The 20,431-nt window shown below is 46.1% G+C and overlaps 3 protein-coding genes and 1 long non-coding RNA gene across 13 annotated transcripts in view; 2 read left to right on the top strand and 2 right to left on the bottom strand.

The window, feature by feature from the left end:
- Positions 1-7,534, top strand: part of LOC111853205 (uncharacterized) — a 49,060-nt gene extending 41,526 nt beyond the window's left edge. Inside the window, exons 3-6 of one of the 5 annotated variants that reach the window (XR_011984682.1) lie at positions 1,042-3,591; positions 4,106-4,266; positions 5,602-5,829; positions 7,402-7,528. This is a non-coding gene — a long non-coding RNA (uncharacterized lncRNA). Of the gene's footprint in view, positions 1-1,041; positions 3,592-4,105; positions 4,267-5,601; positions 5,830-7,401 lie in introns of those variants that run through there. The other 4 variants (XR_011984684.1, XR_011984683.1, XR_002840403.2 and 1 more) reach the window with 4 other exon arrangements.
- LOC111853203 (GTPase IMAP family member 7-like) lies at positions 78-1,899 on the bottom strand. Its single transcript, XM_023829892.2, has 2 exons — positions 1,764-1,899; positions 78-1,592 (listed from the first exon to the last, which is right to left on the bottom strand). Exons 1-2 carry the CDS (start codon positions 1,795-1,797, stop codon positions 616-618), a joined length of 1,011 nt encoding a protein of 336 aa, XP_023685660.2. The 5' UTR covers positions 1,798-1,899; the 3' UTR covers positions 78-615.
- On the bottom strand, positions 2,588-17,239 carry LOC111853186 (ankyrin repeat and fibronectin type-III domain-containing protein 1-like). 2 transcript variants are annotated; one of them, XM_023829860.2, is made up of 19 exons: positions 14,812-15,375; positions 14,302-14,474; positions 12,397-12,665; positions 11,790-12,042; positions 11,037-11,231; positions 10,246-10,359; positions 9,710-9,807; positions 9,530-9,620; positions 9,320-9,427; positions 8,816-8,915; positions 7,682-7,811; positions 7,396-7,515; positions 7,099-7,314; positions 6,607-6,773; positions 5,644-5,821; positions 5,102-5,264; positions 4,646-4,812; positions 4,062-4,248; positions 2,588-3,731 (listed from the first exon to the last, which is right to left on the bottom strand). In XM_023829860.2, exons 3-19 carry the CDS (start codon positions 12,544-12,546, stop codon positions 3,079-3,081), a joined length of 3,090 nt encoding a protein of 1,029 aa, XP_023685628.2. In that variant the 5' UTR covers positions 12,547-12,665; positions 14,302-14,474; positions 14,812-15,375; the 3' UTR covers positions 2,588-3,078. The 2 variants fall into 2 exon arrangements, with proteins under 2 accessions (XP_023685628.2, XP_023685629.2); XM_023829861.2 differs by lacking the exons at positions 14,302-14,474; positions 14,812-15,375 and adding an exon at positions 17,154-17,239.
- Positions 16,583-20,431, top strand: part of LOC111853185 (coiled-coil domain-containing protein 134) — a 22,066-nt gene continuing 18,217 nt past the window's right edge. For 2 of the 5 annotated variants that reach the window (XM_023829849.2, XM_023829846.2), the window contains exons 1-6: positions 16,595-16,741; positions 17,064-17,221; positions 18,650-18,773; positions 18,930-18,980; positions 19,160-19,233; positions 19,813-19,918. In XM_023829849.2, the coding sequence (XP_023685617.2) occupies positions 17,078-17,221; positions 18,650-18,773; positions 18,930-18,980; positions 19,160-19,233; positions 19,813-19,918 (499 nt within the window). In that variant the 5' untranslated portion in view covers positions 16,595-16,741; positions 17,064-17,077. Of the gene's footprint in view, positions 16,742-17,063; positions 17,222-18,649; positions 18,774-18,929; positions 18,981-19,159; positions 19,234-19,812; positions 19,919-20,431 lie in introns of all 5 variants that reach the window. The other 3 variants (XM_072704717.1, XM_023829850.2, XM_023829847.2) reach the window with 3 other exon arrangements.

Genomic DNA, 20,431 nt, shown 5'->3' with positions numbered 1-20,431 from the left:
ACATGTTCAGACTACATACTAAACACAAAGAAACACTTGTCTAAATGTAGCCTTTTGATTTCAGAAAAAAATGAATCCTGAAACAACGTATTTTTATGTTCTTTTTTTTGCCTGTTAGTAAAAACATTTGCATGTTAGACTGTCAAAGTTAACACACTAGCATTCATTTTAAAGTCATTACGCATGATAATTTCTTTGTGTTACCACATGTTTTAATTTCGATACCCCAATGGGAGAAAAGTATGACCAAAGACCTGTGGTATCAGCAAGACGGATCGTGTTTTGGTAGGTCCCCATTAGGATGAAATGTCTTCAGAAGGTGGTTTTCAACTGGTTTGTGTTTTGTTTTGGCTGTAATCTTTTCCTACATTTAAAAATGAAATATCAATTATGCACTGATTTTGCTAGGACTTTTATTATGAAACATAGGGAATATTCTTTTGACCATGTCTTCCTGTACAGAAGCCCAGCAATGGTGCGTGAAAATTACCTCCTCAGACCTTGTTATCCTGCATATTTCTATCGGCCAAAAACCATCCCTGCACCTCTTACCTATAGTGTCACTCAATTAGCAAAATGCAGACCACATGGACCCGCTATCGATGTCCCGGTCAATCAGTGCAGGAAAGTCTTGCGGTGCTTGTACAGCACCTTGCTGCCCTCCCTCACGGCGCCCCCTAGTGCCTTGGCTGCTGATGTCAGGGACAGTGGGCTGGAGGCCAGTTGCACTGCCTTTTTCACCACCTTCCCTTTCTTTGGACTCTCCCCTTTGCTGAGGATTCCCACCCCCTCGGCTGCCCCCTTGCCAAAGGCAGTGATCATTTCGCACCAGAAGAGCCTCTCCGCTTGCTTCCTGGCTTTCTCCTCTTTCCACTCGTCCAGCTCCCCCTTACTCTCTGGTCCTTCCCCATCCACCTCTGACCTTCTATCCACCATTAATTGCTCCTGCACCTCCCTTATTGCCCTCTCTGCCTCCTGAAACATCTCATTGGTGTAAAAGCTGCCCCCATTTGCTTCCACCATCTTGTCTATCTTCTCCAGCAGCGTGGAGACTTGGTCCTGGTTTCCTAGTGCAGTGTTGTTGAAGACATGACACCCTCCCCGGCAACGGCGGACGAACTCCTGAAGCTCCTCGCTCTCCGCCATGTACTCCTCAATGGGCTTCTCCCTCAGCTGGTCCCCCCAGGTGAAGAGGACCATGGTGAACTCTAAAGCCCTCTCCCCGTAGGTCACCTCAATCCACTGCAGGGCATCTTTCTCCTCCTGCGTGAGCCTCCCCACCTGGAGCACTACCAGAAAGGCATGGGGGCCTGGCAAAGACAGGAGGACGCACCGGGCCATCTCCCCCGCCACCTGCTGATTGGATCGCCGGGTGTCAAAAAAGCCTGGCGTGTCAATGACCGTGACGCACCTCCCGGACACACAGCTGCTCCTCCGTTCACACTGGCTTGTTACGGACCTGGGAGACACCTCAGCCTTGAACGATTCACTACCCAGGATGGTATTTCCAGAAGAACTTTTCCCAGCGCCGGTCTTTCCCAGCAGCACTATCCTAAGCTCCGGGTCGTTTGGTGCTGCTTGCGCATCAGATTCTGTGAAAGGAGAGTCCGGTTTGTTATTACTGTTAATTATCACCTAACACGTGCACATACAAACAGCAATCCTATTTTGAGCATTGTTAATTGTGTAAACGTTCTTCTCTTACGACAATCTTAGAGCTGAAGACGATGATAAATATTGCATTTAAGAGTCAAATCGCTTACCCGGACTCGTTGCCGCGCCTCCAGATGACGCCATATATTTCTTTTCAGCCACGCGACTGCAGCTTTGTGTCGATGTCGTTCATTTAAACCACTGTGTATTTACAGTAGCTTCTGTCTCCCAGACATCTCATTTCAGTGGTCGCCGTGAAATCGAACGCGATCCGCGATCTCGGAAGCGACACGCAGACCGCATGGGGCTCGGATTGAGCATGCCCACTGCGGGGCCACTGCGCCACTGCGCTGCAGCTGCTCTGCCGGACCTCGCTTCCAGCACATTCCGTGTACCCAAGCACCGCAAGTCAGTCAAAAGAAGATAATTGATTTAAAGAATTCATCATAATGCATTATAGATACCTTCATATAATGCATTCATAAAGTATTATAAGCACGCCTATAACTTTTTATAAAAAGCATAACATTATAGCAATGCTTATTATGCATTATGAATGCTCTAAGAAGCTCTCATCTATAGTGCATTATAGAAAGATTACTACCAAAGATTATTATTTGGAGCTTTTTGGCATATAGCCTGTCTCCTTATATCTAATTTTCATGAGGACGGCAGACTTAAATTAGAAGTTGTGGCAAACTCTGCCAATCAATAATTTTTATTCCCAAAAAGTTGTTTAAATTTAATTTTAAGGAACAAAGCAAGGAAGCAATTAGTCTGAGGGAAATTGTCCGACAGATTTGTCTCGAAATGCATTAATTTCACTTTTATTATTTGGAATGTTTTCTTATCTCGGTCTTTGTAAATGGAATATTTTTTGCCACGCGTGTGATTCTTGTGAAACAGCAGAATATTAACCACCCAGTCATGGAAATTTAATATGAATTATACATTTATTATGGGATACATGGATGTAGCCAAACCTACGATATAACATTTTATATCGTTAAACCGAGAAAAGGAGAATACAATACAATCAAGTTTAAAAACATTCTGTTTTCATATCCTTCTCACCTAGTCACGTGATGCCTTATAGTGGTTAAACTACCAAAATTAGAATTTTTTATTTTAATAAACTAAATGGATTATATTTATATACACAAAAACCTTTTCTTTTACAAGGCACCCAGCATTTCTGTGAATTCGGGAAAAAAATGTACAGCAGGAAATAACTTGTCTTCCAAGCATGATATATGATACAGATATGTCATTAAAATTAGATTTAAATAGATGTGCTTAGTATGTTGTTCTCTTTGCATTGTATAAATTTCCTCATGTAACAGGGAGACACGGACGGACAGAATAAGGGACCGTTGTAATGCATTTGCATTCACTTTGGCGCGCTCCTCTGTCGGGAACTTGCCGTCAGGATTGCGGTGTGCACGTGCTGACCCACTCTACCAGACTCCGTGCCGGGAGCTTCTTCCTGGGTGTCACCTCATCCAACAGAAAATCCCCAGGATCGCTGCGTGAGGCCAGGTCACCGAAGCAGTCCCATATCCCACCATCCTCACCGAACTCCGGAATCTCTCTAGGGTTCGGCTCATCACCCGGAGCCTGGTGCTCGGACATTTTGATCACGGACTGATGGTAATAATCAATGTACCTGCTCGCATCTTTACTATGTCCTGATTTTGGCTGACAACGGTGTTCCTGAAGTCCAGATTCTCCAAGACGGTATGAAACGTCACCCATGTTATTTCCCAGACCGAGTCCATCGTACGTGTCGGTCATCCCGCCGTTTTTATTTGCCTCTAGCTGCAAGGCGGCATCAGACTGTGCTGCGAACGGACTCCTGCAACCGTCAGTGGAAAGCGGGCTTTGACATGCACCATTGTGGACTGCAGACTGAGTCCTGCCCTGGGTTTGGAGCGCACGGTAAGGCTGTCGGCCGCTGTCTGCCAGGTACACCTCTTCAGGCTTCTCCGTAATGCCATCTTCTCCGGAGGCGGTTTCCTGTACTGCTCCAGCGCCCTCTACTGGCACAGGTCCAGAGCTTTGATGTTCCCTCCTCGATTCTGAAGGGTCGATAGTGGAAAAGGGTCAATCGATGGTCACTAATACACACAAGCGCGGATAGAAGGGCCAGAATGTCTGTTTGAGAAGCCGGATCTGCCATGCAGACCTTGGGTCCCCTGAACAGTGAAAAAGCAGCGGAATAGAGAGAAATGTAGAGGGAGTCGCTTCAGAGTTCAGAGATTTTAATTCACATTTACATCCATTTAGCAGATGCTTTCCCCCCCCCCAAAGTGAGGATCCATGCTGGTTAGTATGAAGATATAAATACCAGCAAAGAGAAGCAGTGAGGTAGCAGACTGATTAATGCTTTGCTCAGTCTCCGTGCCAACCTGATGTCGCTAGCCTCGGGTGGCATGTGCCCTCCATATTACAGGCCTCGTGCTGAACGGCTGGCTGGACGCGCAGCTCGCCCCTCATGACCGAGGCCAGGGGCACCATGCCCAGGCTATGCTTGGAGCGGACGCACTGCATGGCGTCCGTGATCCAGCGCATCTCACGCCACGTCGCGTCCAGGCTCTGAAGGAGAAGTGGGAGGTAGGAAATTTAGCGGGGTGATCCAGCCGCGTGCGTCATGGCCCTGAATAGTGGCGCATTCCTGTGTTCTGTGATCCTGTCTGAGATGCGTCTTTCTCTGTATTTTCATGCGGTCGCACAGAGATGCCAGCCGACTCTGACTCACACACATACAGTGGTGGGTAGTTCAGGCCTAGAGAGTAAAAGTCCAGACCAAGATTTTTTTCCAACCATCCAGCTGAGTATAAAGAGTCTCAATCACACCGTACTCAGCTGGTTGGTTAAAACAAAATCATGGACTGGACATTTCCTCTCCGTACCCGAAATACCCACATCTGCATACATTATAACCTCAATGGAGGAATGCATCATAGATCGTTCCTGGGCGGTGGCGTCTCACCTGTGAGAGGCGAGTGATGTGGCTGAGGCGATCCTTAGCCTCCTCTATCTCCTTGCTGTCCAACGCCTCTCGCAAGGCCTGCTGGGAAAGATGGCCGTCCAGTTCCAGTCTCACCCAAGCTTGGCAGTACTCGGACAAGAATTCCTTTTCATAAGTCCAGAAATGCACTGAAATGAACACGAGTGTGTGTGGGGGGTGTGAAAGAGAGAGGGAGAAATAAATAGACATTAATGTTTTTGCTGCCTTTATAATACAAATAATGAGAGGCTTATTCAGAACACCAGTGCTTGTAAAACACAGTCCTGCATAGTAATGGCCATAAATAAGATAAATCCACTTGGGCAAAGTCCTCCATCATTACTCAGCTATTAGAGCACTGGTACTATGCTATTACTATAGCATTACTCAAATTAATACTCAGCTGATGTTTTTGTTACTAGCCAGCACAGTTCTTACCCAGCTCAAAGATCTGCAGGGGCAGAGTGAGGCCTGGTTTCTGCGAGTCCTCTGGCAGCCTGGGGGTGGCACTGAACTCCTCACTGGGAGGTAGCAATAGCAGCATGGAAATACCCTCCCCGAACTGCAGCAGCTCCTGTGTGTATATGCGGTACTCGTGTGCCTGAGGAGCACGGAGGGGAGGGAGAGGACAGGAAGGTGAGAGGAGGGGTCAGGGTGGGAACACCACGGGCCCAGATGGAAGCTGCGGAGATGCCAGCATTACTACGGTTTTCTGTTATTTGTAGATGTACAATACTGTGCAAAAGTCTTAGGCAGTCAAATTCTTGTTTAATTTCATTGTGTTACTGTTAATTTGTATGTTCTAATGTTTAATTTCCTTTTTTCTGAACAAATATATACTTATTACATGGACTAATAAACTAAAACACTTTCTTTGACTGCCTAAGACTTTTACACAGTACCGTGGCTGAAATCTGAAATCCTGCGCCTTTTTACAGAATGCCAGTGGCGCCCCCCGCAGGCCAGGCCGGCGATCGTACCCTGTGGAGCGGGATGCACAGCTTGTTTAGCAGTTGGGTGATGGCGACCCTCAGCGATTTCACAAAGTCCCCGGGCACAGTGACCTCCAGTCTGGCCGGCTCCTGATTTGCTGAGATGGACTGACCTCTTCCGTCATCACCAATCACCGACAGGCTCTGTAGCCACGCCCACTCTTCCCTTTCCAAGTACAAAACCAAAAAATTACCATTATTATTATTACACACAAATCAATTAAAATAAGGGTAGCTTTATCCCACTGTGGCGATGAATCCCACACAGCACAAATCAGCTCACACTCCATCAACTGTGTTAAAATCCCCCCTCCCCCCGCAGCAGTAGCCCCTCCAAGCCTGATATGTTATTAGAGGAAACCCATTTGGGCAATGTGTGCCTGACAGACCCGTGATGCTATTCTAGGACTGTGGGCTGTGACGAGAACAAGCTATTCAGCCTGAAACCCTCCAGCTGAAAAAAGCGGGGGGGGGGGGGGAGAATAGGATGCAAGACAGAATATGCTCATAGATCACAATGCTCTGAGCCACTGCACAGCCCATAATAATATCCAACCATCAACCATCCATCCATCCTTCCAGCCGCTCATGTGCATGTGGACACTTTCCACAGGCAGTGTAGAACACAACGTGAGCCCCCCCCCCCTGGTGGGGTGCCAGCCCATCATGGGGCACACAGTCACACACCCACAATCACACACTGTGGGCAGTTTCGAGGTGATTCGCCCATCTGCGTGACTGTGGGCGGAAACCATAGGGAAACCTTACACAGGGAGAAGATACCTCCACATACTGCCGAGGCAAGATTCGAACCCACAAGCCTGACGACTGTGGCTCCCACTGAGCCACGCGATAGTATTTCATTACTGTATCACACGTAACAGCATGTGACAGTCCAACAAAAGGCGCCTCTCTGGGGATGTGGGATTTAAGTCCGTGTCGCTGCGATACCGTGAGACGTGGGCGTTGTGCCGGACCCTGGCGTGGCACAGGAGGTTGGGCAGCTTCTGAGAAACCAGGACTCGGATCTGCTCCACCAGGCTGCGCAGCTTGAGGACGCCCACGTAGAGGCCTGGGTTAGCCCTCTGAATGCTCTGCCTGTGGTGGAGGAGTTTCTCCTGGGGCGGGGGCGTAAAGACGGGGTGGGGGTGTCAGTAAGGTCTCCCCCCCCCCGGATTTCAGAGGACGTACCGGCACACTGAGGCAAGAAAATACGAGAAACCTGTTTGGAGCTAAAACTCACATCAGAAGGAGAAGGCAAGACCGAGGATAAGGCGCCGGGAGGTTACTGTTTCTAACCAACAGCCGGGAGCTGTTGTTGCACTCCAGAACCAGCAGGTTTGGGTGCTATAGTAGTTGGTAAAAGCCATTCAGTTGCCTGCAGCTAAAAATAATGGGGTCCAACACGCCGCGCTAACACCGACCGTGAGGTCATGTGATCACCTTCAGGTGCTCGGTCAGCACTTCCATGGCCGTGGGGGTGGGCGTCAGCATGGGCCTGCTCCTGTCCAAGCAGGAGAGGGAGGCCCAGTGGAGCAGGTGCTCAGGACACTGGGCCTCCGGCAAGCATTCCTTGAAGGTCACCAGCAAGACGTTGCCATGGTTATCCTTCAGGGGCTCGTAGTATACCTGACCCAGATCCTCGGTGCCGAGGGAGGACTAAGAGGGAGAGAGGGATCAGGGACTGGGGTGGCAATGGGCAGAGGGACCTACCCTTTGTCCTTTCTTTGTTTTTTTTACCTGCAGCTGTGTGACAGCTTGTAGGATGTTGCGCCTGCTCTGAAGGAGGGATGAGGAGGAAGACAACGATGAAGAGAGGGCTTGTTGCAGGCAAGGAACCTGCTGCCAAGCGCAAGAAAGCTGAGGCAAAGAGAGAGAGTTAAATTAGGTAGAGTAAATAGAGCTCTTGTAGCAATTAAGGCAGTTCACTCATGTTTGAAAGTCACATTACAGGTGGGGAATTGCATGCCACCGTGAAGCTGCACGTTGGGCATAAAGCGATCAGGTATGTTGAGAGAATGAGCACCTTGGCAAACCACAGGAAGTCCTGAGTGACGGAGGTGGGACAGCTTTGGATCTCCAGCAATGGGAGCTGGTTGTTTGAGGTCAGCAGGATCTTCTCCTTGTGGTAGAAGACAGCAGCCAGATACACACCCCTAGGGAGGAGGAAAGGTGAAATGAAAAATCGAAAGAAATAAACAGTAATGAGTCTGATTCTGCTCAATATTGCAGTTGCAAGTGTAAGTCTGACCTGCCAGGGTGTTGGTATTGACAATTCCTCTGTTTCCTCTGCATTCCCACCTGCCTCTCCCTCCTACTTATGCTGCCATAGCCATATCTGCTGGAGCTTGCACATTGCACTTCATATTGCACTCACCTAACTGTTAGCACTGCCTATAGTCTCCCCTACTTTGACTAATTGCATATTTTATTTCCCCTACTCCTCCTGGGGGGTGCTGCCTGGAGCCCTCACTCTATCAAGATGTCCAGCACACCCTGCTACATGTGACGTCGCCACTACCAATGTCATCTGTGCATCCAGCTCGCCGTTCTGCCCGTGTCATCTTCCATGTATGACCCACTGCCTGCCTTCAGGCTGCCTGGCGATTGGAGGGAGCATCGGCACCGGCTTGTCATCTCCCCCCTGCTCCCCGTTTGTGTATCAAATTTTATTGTTTGGTCAGTATGACTTGGCACTTAGCCATCTCTCCGATTTGACTCTCCATGCCGGCCCCTGGAGGATGGGCTCCCCCTTTGAGTCTGATTAGGGTTAGGGTTCCCTCTGCCGGCCCCTGGAGGATGGGCTCCCCCTTTGAGTCTGATTAGGGTTAGGGTTCCCTCTGCCGGCCCCTGGAGGATGGGCTCCCCTTTTGAGTCTGATTAGGGTTAGGGTTCCCTCTGCCGGCCCCTGGAGGATGGGCTCCCCCTTTGAGTCTGGTCCCTCCCAAGGTTTCTTCCTTCTCGGGAGTTTTTCCTTGCCACTGTCGCCTATGGCTTACTCACTGGGGGCTTTGGGTGGGGATGCTGTAAAGCGCTTTGAGACTAAGATGTAATGTTGTGATAATGCGCTATACAAAAATAAATTTGTTGTTGTTTCTGCAAAAACACAACCTTAATCTCTGGTGCTGAAACAGTAGAGAAGGAGAGCCAAGGCTCGTACCTCTGCAGGAGGCTAACAAACTTCGTGGCAGAGTGGAAGAGCTGCTTGAGGCTGCGGGAAAGGGACTGACGCATACTGGTCCTCGGTCGCCTGGAGGCCTCTGTGGAGAACAGGGCGAAGGTGAGCAAAACGGGCAAGGGGAAGATGGCTGGGCATACAGTGGAGATGGAAGAAGGAACGAGTGGGAACCAAAAGTAGACAATCAGATTTAAATAGGGTCCGGAAGCTTTTTCCTTAAATATTGGTATATCTTATTCTGAAACATTATATCAAGCAGTGCATACAAAATGCACAGTTCCTGAAACCTACTATACTTTATTCTATACTACAGTATGCTGTCATTCACTATACCATACTACGGTATTCTATGCTATGCTCTGCTATACTACACTATACTATACCATACTATACTATGTTGTGCTATGCTATGCAATACTACGCTGTCAGGAGTCCTTATACTATATGAATGTGCCTCATTCTGAACACTATGCTCTCTGTGTGTACCTGTGCAGTACCCTCCATACTGCGGTTCTCTGATCTGCTCTAGTAGCCTCTTCACCTCGACAGCCTGGCTCCTGGCCCGCTGCCTGACACCACTGCACTCCCGCCAGCCTGCAGGGGGAGACGTGGCTCAAGAAAAGAGACGTTGCAGAATCCATGAAGCGTTCAGAGGATAAAAGGCTGCGGAGATGAGCCGCAGTCACACGCACTCACTGGAGGGGGCGGCACTGGCCGGCTTGGAACCCTGGGCTGGCCCCCATCCCTTCATGTTGCAGGCGCTTACTCTCACGAAGTAGCTCGTTCCCTGCGGAGAAATGCACGCGACGCAGGACTCTTAGCACTGGTGCGTGTAGCCGTGCGGAGTGTGTGGTTATGACTCTTGAGGTGTCTTACAGGCTCCAGTCCGGTGATGATGTAAGCCAGGCTGCTGGTGGCCATGACCAGGTCGGATCCGCAGATGGACTGGAAAGCGGCAGAGGTACTCCACTCCACTGTGGCAGGGATGACATTGGATTCCCATCCCTCACTGTTATACTTCAATTGTTGCTGACTGGATTTCTATTCACACGCACTCGCCAAAATTACATATCAATCTTTTAATTCAATCTATTGACCTTGCAAATACCCCATGGGGCACAGATTAGATCAGCAGAGGCTGACTGAGCAGCTGTAATATCTCGGTTTAGTCTCTTCAGCTTGTCACCCAAGCTTCCTCCAAATTATCACACTTTTCTGAAGTTCAGCATTTTACAGAATTAATGCAAGTTAGGTAGCCTGCACAATCGCACAGCATTTAAGGATGGCCGACTTACGCTTTTTGCTTCCACAAACTCTTGATTACTGGTTTAGCTGTAACTGGAACTCTGTTTTGAACAGGCAATGGTCAGTGTCACTTTAAGACACAAAGCTCCTCCCACTGCCCCACCCACCTTTAAAGCAGGAGACCAATCCCGTAGCATTTCCGATTGCCTCCTTGAAGGACACGGCCAATGAACCAGCCCCAGTCACCTGCAGTGAGACCGAGCTGGGCGGGCCTGGGAGAACTGGGAGCAGGGGATAGAAAACCCACACACACACACACACACACAGACTGTAAAACAGGGTCACCAAGATTCCTTGCTTGTGTGCTTTTCATGGAACGTAAGCTGAGAATCCAGCTCAGATTGCTACTTTCAATAAACCTGATTACTGTTCAATCCAAGCCACCAAACTTGTATGTCAGTATTGGTGGAAGTGGCATTGCTACTTTAGCCCTGCACCCTACATGATATAGAATAGAATAGAATGATCTTATTGACCCCCATTGGGATACTGTCATTTTGTCTATCCCATCTAGCTGCCTTGAGATACATTCACAAGTGACAGCAAGCTTGGGGGCCACAGCACAGGGTCAGCCAGCATGCAGCACCCCTGGGGGCCTCAGTCTGTTGGCCCTGGAATTTGAACCGAAGCCCTGCTGTTCATGGGCAGTGAGTCCTAACTCATCTATGAATACTGAAGAGGACACACTTTCCCCCTACAGCTCTCTGTGGTCAATGAATCGGACAGATGCACTGCCAAATGCCTGAAATAAAAACTAATTATTACTTAGCAGAACGATTAAATGGGCCGTAATTAATATAAAGACGAAAATGCAGACACGACAGAGGTACAGCTGTTTGTTCCAGATGGCCTCCTGAAGGAGCAAGCCAACACAGCCAGTACCGGTACACAGCCGTACCTGTGCGGTGGAAGCTGTCCCGCATCCTGCAGTAGAGCTGCCGTCGGAGCGTCCAGATCCGCAGCTGCTGCTGTGCACTGGCCTGTTCCTGGGCACCAGGCCTCTCCAGCATCAGCCCCTTCCACTCCCCCTGCTTGGCTCCCGCCAGCTCCACAAGGGTGTTCAGCTTGGCTGCCCACTCAGGGGGGGAATACACTGTGAAAGACAGCATTTAAATATGAATCACACCACAATCTATTTAACAAGCCATGATTTTGTCAGAGGACCTTATTTTAGAAACCACCTGGGGCACTTAATGCATGGGCTTATCCAGGCCTCTGCTCAAAGGGGCCTCAACTAACCTTATTTAATTAAATTTAAAATCCCTTTTAAACTTTTACCGTTGCCAGCAACTACAACATTATATAAAATAGTTGAGGGGTTTCTAATAACTCCAATAGCCCAGGGGCCTCTGACCATAGTAATGTGCTTCTGGAAACATCCTACATGGATGAGAGCTTTTATTCACAAGTGTAGCCTCCTTGTCTCAGAGTAACCTCACATGAGCTTTTACTGGAGCTTGGATTCTTATTGTGCCATTCAGCACTCTGCCCTACCTCACCCCTCGGGTATGTTGCAGTAGATGTGCCTTTAAGTTCACAACATTACATCATCAGATTCACAACATTACATCATCAGAAGCTGAAGTGACATCATAATTAAGTCTCAGCCAAGTCTGAAGTATATCAGAGTGAAACTGTGGACCAGACTCACAGTGGGGGTTGTGCCTGGCACCAGCCTTGATGAGCATGCGCAGCAGCAGGGAATTCTGGGTGAGTATGGCCACGTCGAGGGGGACCAGCCCTTCTTCGTTTACATCGTTCACCCCCCACTCCTCCGACTCGCCCTCCCTCTTCTGTTCCTTTCCCTCCTTTTTCCTTTCTCTGCCCTCCTCTTTGACCTTTGATAACATGCTCTTCACAGCTAAGGTGTCCTCATTTTCCACTGCCTCCCATAGACTGTAGTACTGAAAAAGAGAAGTACATTTTCATAAGAGTGTATTAAGGAAATGCTTGTTAACAATATTATTACAGCTGGAATGTTAGTCATTTGGACTGCCTACCACCGTTCGATTATTATATTCATTATTATGTTTATTATTGTATTGGCAGACATGTAGAATGCGTGCACCAAACACAGAAATAAGAGAAGTTTCAATGAGGGGATTTGAAAACATACTCTAACTGAAAGTGAGGACCAGAGTAATGATTTGACCATTTAAAAGTAGGTGCAGAGAATATTCACAGATTACAATTCACTTTCACGAAACATGTAGTCCCCCACAGAGAGTCAAAGGTCAGAGAGGCCGGTGGGCTCTTACAGAGTGCAGGGGCTTGTGGTGGTGTTTGGAGCGCTCATGCTCAGCGGGGGTCTCACTGCCGCGCAGCTTGACTGACAGGTTCCTGTACAGACGCTTGGGGGAGACGGACCCCAAGGAACGCCTCCTCAGTGGAGGCTTTCTCATTGACATTGGACAAGGGGAGAGGGAGGTGTGGCTACGCTACAGGGAATGTGGTTGTCAGGGAGCAGGGGATTGTGGGATATCGAGGCCTCAGAAGATGAATCCCCACAGCTGTGATCCGTGTCGCCCTACAGAAGAATGAAAGGGACGGACGTGAGGAATGGCGTGAGCTGGCTGAAGACGACAGGAGAGCAAATGAAGAGGGTACAGATTAGACGATAACATTTATTACAGCACTGGAATTATTTCAGGTATGTTTTTTTGCTGCAAATACACAGTAAGATTCATGTCTATAGGGTTTAACTTTGAAATTTCAATTGAATATTCTTTCTGCAAGGGACATTAAATACTGCTCTGATTCATGGGATGAAACAGTTAACTAGTGCATTTAAAGTTAAAGGACAGCCTAGAATTTGACTCTGCCATCACCACACGACCAATTAATAGGATGTCAGACATGCACTGTTACATACTCTTTCCATGTTATAAAGGAAACATTTTATTTGATTTATATTTTCATTTGTAGTTGTTCGCTCAACTTTCCAATGCTTAGCAAGAATAAAAAACCTGCAGTTTATAAAATAAATGTGAAAACACTTTTGAAGATGATCTGTGTGCATCTACAGATTAGGAACTAGAATTTAGTGACTGTAAGTGGTGTGAGAGAGAACATTCCTATTTATCATGGGTGCTCGTCAAATCCAAAAATAAATCAATGAATGGAGGTGTATGGAAAATGTTTGCTAGCTATCCCTCTACCTCTGTTGTTAATTTGCTGGTCTTTTCAAATACATTGTTTGGCTTAGTCGCTCCATACCAAAGAACTGCGAACACTCTATTATTCCATGGATGAATTATGTATTATTTCAGCTAATGTCAAAACACCCTCTGAAAATATTTTATACATTATTTATGTGCTTTGAGTATTTCTTTGTTCTGTATATAACTGATCTCATTTCCATTTCCTGTACACCCCCCAATACCTCTCCCACCTGTCTTTTTTCTGTCTTCTTCCTCTGCTTTTTTTTTCTATAAATGTGAACGTGTCATAATACACACTGAATGCTCTCCGTTATGAAGAGTTCAGAGAATTACATTTGTCCTGCATTTCTTCATTAAAAATGCTGTACTTCAAGGAACAAAAATAAACATGATGTTGTTCTTCAGAGTTGAAACGCAAGACGCATCCCCCGTCTGCGTGTCGTCTACATGTTTTTGCTGTACGTCCCACACAATTTGATTAGACTAATTATGGACCTTCCTGTGAACTGCTTTTAAGGTTCCCCTGTAAAGTGGAAAACCCTGTACCAATATGAATGGACACCACACACCAAATTATCCTATTCTAAAGCATTCACTTCATTGCCGGGAGCAGAAGACAAGCACAAATCTTTCCTGTTCTACTATGAACCCTTTCGTAGATGACGATTACGGAGCTATTCTCATGGATAAACTTTTCACCTGTTTTTTTGTTACATGGATTTTTCTCAGGATGTATAGGCATTCCTTTCAACAACAAAGGGGACTTGCCGAGAAGGAAAATGTCAAAGAACATATAAGCTCTCGATATCATTGCTCTTCAGTTTTCAAATAGTAATGTATACATAAGGGCAAAACCCACAGCCAAACATTTGCTCAGAAAGTGCTCCCCTTTCTTAAATGTGCACTGACACCCTCAGAAAAACCACAAAATCCACAGAATAGTACCGAACATTAGCTATTAAAAGTACAGTCAAAGACATGCCGACAAAAAAACAGACTAACCTTAAAGGAGATTAATTTCAGCTAAGGCTTTACCAGTCATCTTGTGTCTCTTCATCAGGAATGGTACCCAACTTGATTACACGCTCCATGAGCACAATGGATTCTTGCCACGATATGATGGTCCCGTAGTTTGGGTCTTGCTGTGTGTTTCACATTCTGAGTGTTATGAATGGCTATCAGAGTCAAATGGGGACAGCTGTCAAGTTCTATACTGCTTTGGCAACACGTCACATCTTCTGTTTTCTATATCCTCCTCCCACCTGACCCCCCCCCCCGACATGCACTTACAAAACACCTCTTCCACATGCAAATGCAATCTCTTGCTTTCTTCTGTCCATTATATATATATTTAAATAAAAAAAAAAAAAACCTGACCACTATTTTTAGAAGTCAAAATGACAGAGGTTTGCAGTGAGGGAGCCCTGTCAGCGGTGGCCGTCCAAAATGCTGTCAGAGAGAGATTGAAGATTTCAAGCAAAAACATGAAAGATCGGGTTGAACTGCACATACCTTTATCTGTCTTCTCACATGAAAAAGAAAGAAAAATGATCCCCTGATCCGAGTGAGCTGGTCATGTAGTGCCGCACGGCTGTGCCGTGTTTAATGTGCCCCAAACACTGTTACTTCCTACCGACGTCTTTCAGAGCTCAGTTGTGAAAATGACTCACTCCTTGGTTAACAATTTTGAAACCATTTGACGTGACACAGGATATCTTGAGTGAACCGTGTCAATTTTTTGATGTTATGTGGCTAGTGCATCCTACTTTAGATTAAAAACCCGGTGCTACCCTTGGTGAGCAGTCAAAGAACCCATCCCAACATCCTTTCCCCAGATTCTGGCTAAGGAAAATGGTTGTCTTGGCCTTTACAACAATGTTTTAAGAATAGAATTGTTATTATAGGTACTGGGAGCCTCACAAACCACCCTCTAAATTGCCCTTAGTGAAATTAGTGTTCTCTTTATGTCCTTGATTGCCCAGTATGTAGTTTGACCCTTATAGTTATTTATGATTATTTACCATAACAGAGGCATTTTTCATATGAGAACTAGTGAGTGTAACTTTTTTGATTATCTGATTTGCACAACAGTAGACATCATCAACTCTGGAAATAGCATCCTACAGTCTGGCTCTCAGTTTCATATGAAGTGACAGCAATGTTATGGAAAACCCCCCCAAAAGAATTAAATATAGAACCTCACCTGCAAATGTGAGACGGCTGAAATAAACGATTGAACATGAAACCGGATGTGGCTTATATTGTTAAACAGAATCAATACAGTGGAAGTACATGTATTGTTGTGTGACAGTATATAACATACATAGGAGTTCATCAAATCAGACATCATATATTGTTTTAAGTATGTATTAAAACATGATTATCATATCTCATGCAACTTCAGTAAGACCTGTTTCTTTGTGTGCATTTTTAATTAAAAATACTACTTTAAAGCCTTTTAGATGATTCCAGCATTTCTGCGTAGTAGGTGTTTGTGAGATGATGACATACTGTACAAATATCACCATCGACAAGTCCACTCCGCCAAACCAGAAAATTAGGGCAAACTGTCTGGTTGTGCACACTCGTGTTCGTGACTGAAGCCTGCACGTAAATGCATAGCCATGCTGGTCTGCTTGCGGCAAAAATCCGCCCCCTCCTCTCTCTCCCTTCAGAGATACGCAACAGTTGTACAAAACTGTCGTCGCCATGGATACAAACAGGTTCTGAGGGTGCGCTGTCAGCACTTCTGGCAGCTCCAGGCGGGCTGAGGACTGGCTGCTACGCTCATTGGTTCACGTAGCATGCGTCGCCTTGACAAGTTTAATTTTGACAAATGGTTTGACCAGAAATAATAAAACAACTTAGCAAACAAAACAGAAATGTCTTAATCCCAGACAACTATTTAATCAAAACTCCATAAGATACTCAATCACGCAAGAAATCTTTCGGCAAAACTATATTATTCCATGATAAACCAAAATTATCTACATCAAAAACACTGTGATAGTTTGTAAACCATACAGACATTTACAAGGTAATAAAACTCTCACATACATGTAAATGAGTGTGCACGTGTGTGCAGACTTGTCTCGAATTGAAAATCTCACGTCAGCCAGCTGACCAAAGTTAGCAACCCATGGGAAACCCCTTCACTATCAGGTCAGATTTAGGACCAAATGAGACACATACAATCGCGTAATTGTTGTTTGTTTGCGGCAGGATATTTAAATATCACGGAGTGAAATTAATCACATTGAATTATAAACACAAGATACGAATCCAGACGAATCGCTGAAAAGCCCCGCGGATGGAGCGTCTCCCAGTGCCGCTCTGAGCTCTGATTGGTCGGTGTTAATCCCGCCAAAACGTCGTTCAGCGCTAACCCTTAAACCGGCGGTGAATATTTTCGGTGGCTTTATTTGTCATTGTGCATAAACACGTAAGTTTGTGTAAACACATTCCGTTATAGATTTTTATTTATTTAAAGTGTAAATAAATTAATTAACTATATATGAATGAAAGTGCGTTAATTTACAGGCGTGGGATAACAATATGTTACTAGCCCGTGTTCATTGTCTAGCGTTAAGTTAGCGTTAAGGTACCTCAGTTTAAATGGACTTTATCTTAGTTAACTTGCATTTAGGTCAGACTACCATAAATCCGACAAGATATCCGGCTAAGCAGGAAAATACTGCTTCGTGATACAGGCCCCTGGTCAATATTTCTTTTGGTGTGCAGGAACATTTTTTTTCCCCAAACAGGAATAACGCTAAAAATGTCGTGCATGGACATTTTTTATGAGAAGGTTCACCAGGGCCATGACCCGCGGTGGTCGGTGCGCGCAGCCTTACCTGGGGGCAGGGTGACCACGTTCTGCGTCGCGTGTGTCATGGAAGTGATGGAGAACGAGGACGCGTCGGTAAGAATGACGTCAGAGCCTAGTGTCGGGACAGCTTCCTATTCGATATAATTATATGTAATATATAATGTGTGTGTGCGTATAAATATATATATATATATATATATATATATATACACACTCACCTAAAGGATTATTAGGAACACCTGTTCAATTTTTCATTAATGCAATTATCTAATCAACCAATCACATGGCAGTTGCTTCAATGCATTTAGGGGTGTGGTCCTGGTCAAGACAATCTTCTGAACTCCAAACTGAATGTCAGAATGGGAAAGAAAGGTGATTTAAGCCATTTTGATCGTGGCATGGTTGTTGGTGCCAGACGGGCCGGTCTGAGTATTTCACAATCTGCTCAGTTACTGAGATTTTCACGCACAACCCTTTCTAGGGTTTACAAAGAATGGTGTGCAAAGGGAAAAACATCCAGTATGCGGCAGTCCTGTGGGCGAAAATGCCTTGTTGATGCTAGAGGTCAGAGGAGAATGGGCCGACTGATTCAAGCTGAAAGAAGAGCAACTTTGACTGAAATAACCACTCGTTACAACCGAGGTATGCAGCAAAGCATTTGTGAAGCCACAACACGCACAACCTTGAGGCGGATGGGCTACAACAGCAGAAGACCCCACCGGGTACCACTCATCTCCACTACAAATAGGAAAAAGAGGCTACAATTTGCACGAGCTCACCAAAATTGGACAGTTGAAGACTGGAAAAATGTTGCCTGGTCTGATGAGTCTCGATTTCTGTTGAGACATTCAAAAGTCAGAATTTGGCGTAAACAGAATGAGAACATGGATCCATCATGCCTTGTTACCACTGTGCAGGCTGGTGGTGGTGGTGTAATGGTGTGGGGGATGTTTTCTTGGCACACTTTAGGCCCCTTAGTGCCAATTGGGCATCGTTTAAATGCCACGGCCTACCTGAGCATTGTTTCTGACCATGTCCATCCCTTTATGACCACCATGTACCCATCCTCTGATGGCTACTTCCAGCAGGATAATGCACCATGTCACAAAGCTCGAATCATTTCAAATTGGTTTCTTGAACATGACAATGAGTTCACTGTACTACAATGGCCCCCACAGTCACCAGATCTCAACCCAATAGAGCATCTTTGGGATGTGGTGGAACGGGAGTTTCGTGCCCTGGATGTGCATCCCACAAATCTCCATCAACTGCAAGATACTATCCTATCAATTTGGGCCAGCATTTCTAAAGAATGCTTTCAGCACCTTGTTGAATGAATGCCACGTAGAATTAAGGCAGTTCTGAAGGCGAAAGGGGGTCAAACACCGTATTAATATGGTGTTCCTAATAATCCTTTAGGTGAGTGTGTGTGTGTATGTGTGTGTGTGTGTGTGTGTGTGTGTGTGTATATATATATATATATATATATATACCCCATATCTTTGTCACGCATACTCTCAGTCAGTGCGCAAGTCTGTGGCTCTGGTTGGTGTCAGCGAGGTATTAAGAGGATGTCCTGAGGCCCTAAAGCAGGTGCTTCTCCAGGATCACAGGGTCAGCCTGCACTTTGTCAACAGTCTTCTGGGTAAGTGAGTTGAAGAGCTGCTCTGTGGGTGAGGAGACGGAGAAACATGATGTTTGAAAGTAACAGGTTCTGACCTTGGTTGGAATTTATCCCTGCCTTACAAGAAGGACAATTAGGAGAGAGAAAGAAATCTGTTAATACCTGTCTTGTACTTAGGTATGCTTCAAAGCACGAAGGAGCCGTTCGCCCTGGAGCAGGTGATCCAGGGTGAGCTTGCTAGACCATACTCACCCCTAGATGATTGCATTCTCTGTGAACATCCCTACTGTGCTTCTCTTTGATTGTGTGATGTAGTTCAGGCCGATGTCCAACCCGTTATTGGAGATGGCTCGAGTCTGCTTGTTTGTTCTCTTGCTTAAACGAGTGAGCTCATGTTTACGTTTCAGTGCTTGTTCATCTGCTCCTGGAGCTACAGAGTGAGCAGTGCGTACAGTATGTCCTGGAGGAGGTACAGACCCAGGTGAGTGAGAGAGGAGGGACCTGAATGACTGTAGGGACACTCTGATGTACTTACGTTGCTGTGACCTCCGTTCCGCTCAGTGTTTCCTTTTTCTTTTAATTTACATTAATTGCTCACTTTCAAATCTCATTCTTTACCCCCTGACCTCAGCAGTCACACATTCTGGGCCACACAAGTGCAGAGAAGAGCCACCCCCAGGTTTTAGTAGGTTTTGTGTCTAGACTTATGGGGGAGATAAGCATGCCTGGAAAGTTTAGGGGGACGAGAAACCGGAAGTAGGCAGCAGTGTGGTTAGAGGGTGGTTTGTCTGCTAAACCCTAGATGCAGTGAACTTCAATCCCCTCTTCTGTCATCAGCTTTGAATGCCACAGGCTATATAGGTCACCAGGGTAATAGGCAGTGCACAGTATTAGGAAAGCTACAGCTAGAATATCACAACAGTTCAATGTACACCGAGCCGCTTGAAAAAAAAAAAGCATGGCGTTGTGCTGCTTCTTGACTGGCAGACACTGATTGGTCGTTTCTCTCTGTTTCGCTTGCTTCGTTCAATGCAATCGGCCTGACTTGCGATCGAACCAGCTGTGCGATCGGGCCAGCTTGCGAGAATCACTGCCCACCTTCAACTTCTTGGGAAAATTGCTGGACGCCATGCCCGCTCTGCCCCAAACCCTTGTCGCACATCATGGTAAGGCCTTGATACTTCAATGTGCACATTTTCCTTATTGCTTGAGTAACTTTTATACATTTAGGGACCTTTAAATTTTTACTTGGTACTGTAGTCTTGTCACAGAAAATCCAGCATGCAACAAAGAGTTAGGGTGAGGGTTGAACATAACTGACTGTCCACTCAAATAACAGAAGTTATGGGTGTTTTGTGCCAGTGTATGTCTGCACACTGCTACAGTCATCAGAGTTGTTTGTTTCCCACTGTGGTTTGTGAACAGAAGCAAAGGTCTATGTCACAGCCAAGATGGACAGGAAATTACACATTCAATACCCCACCGCTGCTGTCATATTTACTAGTTTGTATTTCAGTCTGGGCTATTAAATGGTTTGTATGTGTTACTTCCCCTTTTTCTGTCATACACACACACAGATGCACACTTGTCTCCTTTTTACAGGGTTGAGTCTTTTTTGTTTAATTTGTCTAACACACAGGTGGTTTGTGACCCACCCATACAGTCCCATCTTACCGTCA

The sequence above is a fragment of the Paramormyrops kingsleyae genome, chromosome 22 (genome assembly GCF_048594095.1).
Source record: "Paramormyrops kingsleyae isolate MSU_618 chromosome 22, PKINGS_0.4, whole genome shotgun sequence".
Classification (NCBI taxonomy): Eukaryota; Metazoa; Chordata; class Actinopteri; order Osteoglossiformes; family Mormyridae; genus Paramormyrops; species Paramormyrops kingsleyae.
The sequence above is the reverse complement of the archived record's forward strand: the minus strand, read 5'-3'. Positions and strand labels throughout refer to the sequence as shown.

What these genes read in the sequence shown, in the direction of transcription:
- LOC111853186 (XM_023829861.2), bottom strand. Translation starts at nt 12,546, where the DNA reads ATGTCAATGAGAAAGCCTCCACTGAGGAGGCGTTCCTTGGGGTCCGTC. An exon ending in ACCACAAGCCCCTGCACTCT is followed by an intron (nt 12,043 to 12,396) that starts GTAAGAGCCCAC and finishes TCTCTTTTTCAG; the next exon opens with TACTACAGTCTATGGGAGGC. An exon ending in ATTGGTCTCCTGCTTTAAAG is followed by an intron (nt 9,808 to 10,245) that starts GTGGGTGGGGCA and finishes TCCCTGCCACAG; the next exon opens with TGGAGTGGAGTACCTCTGCC.
- LOC111853203 (XM_023829892.2), bottom strand. Translation starts at nt 1,797, where the DNA reads ATGGCGTCATCTGGAGGCGCGGCAACGAGTCCGG. An exon ending in AGGCGCGGCAACGAGTCCGG is followed by an intron (nt 1,593 to 1,763) that starts GTAAGCGATTTG and finishes CTCCTTTCACAG; the next exon opens with AATCTGATGCGCAAGCAGCA.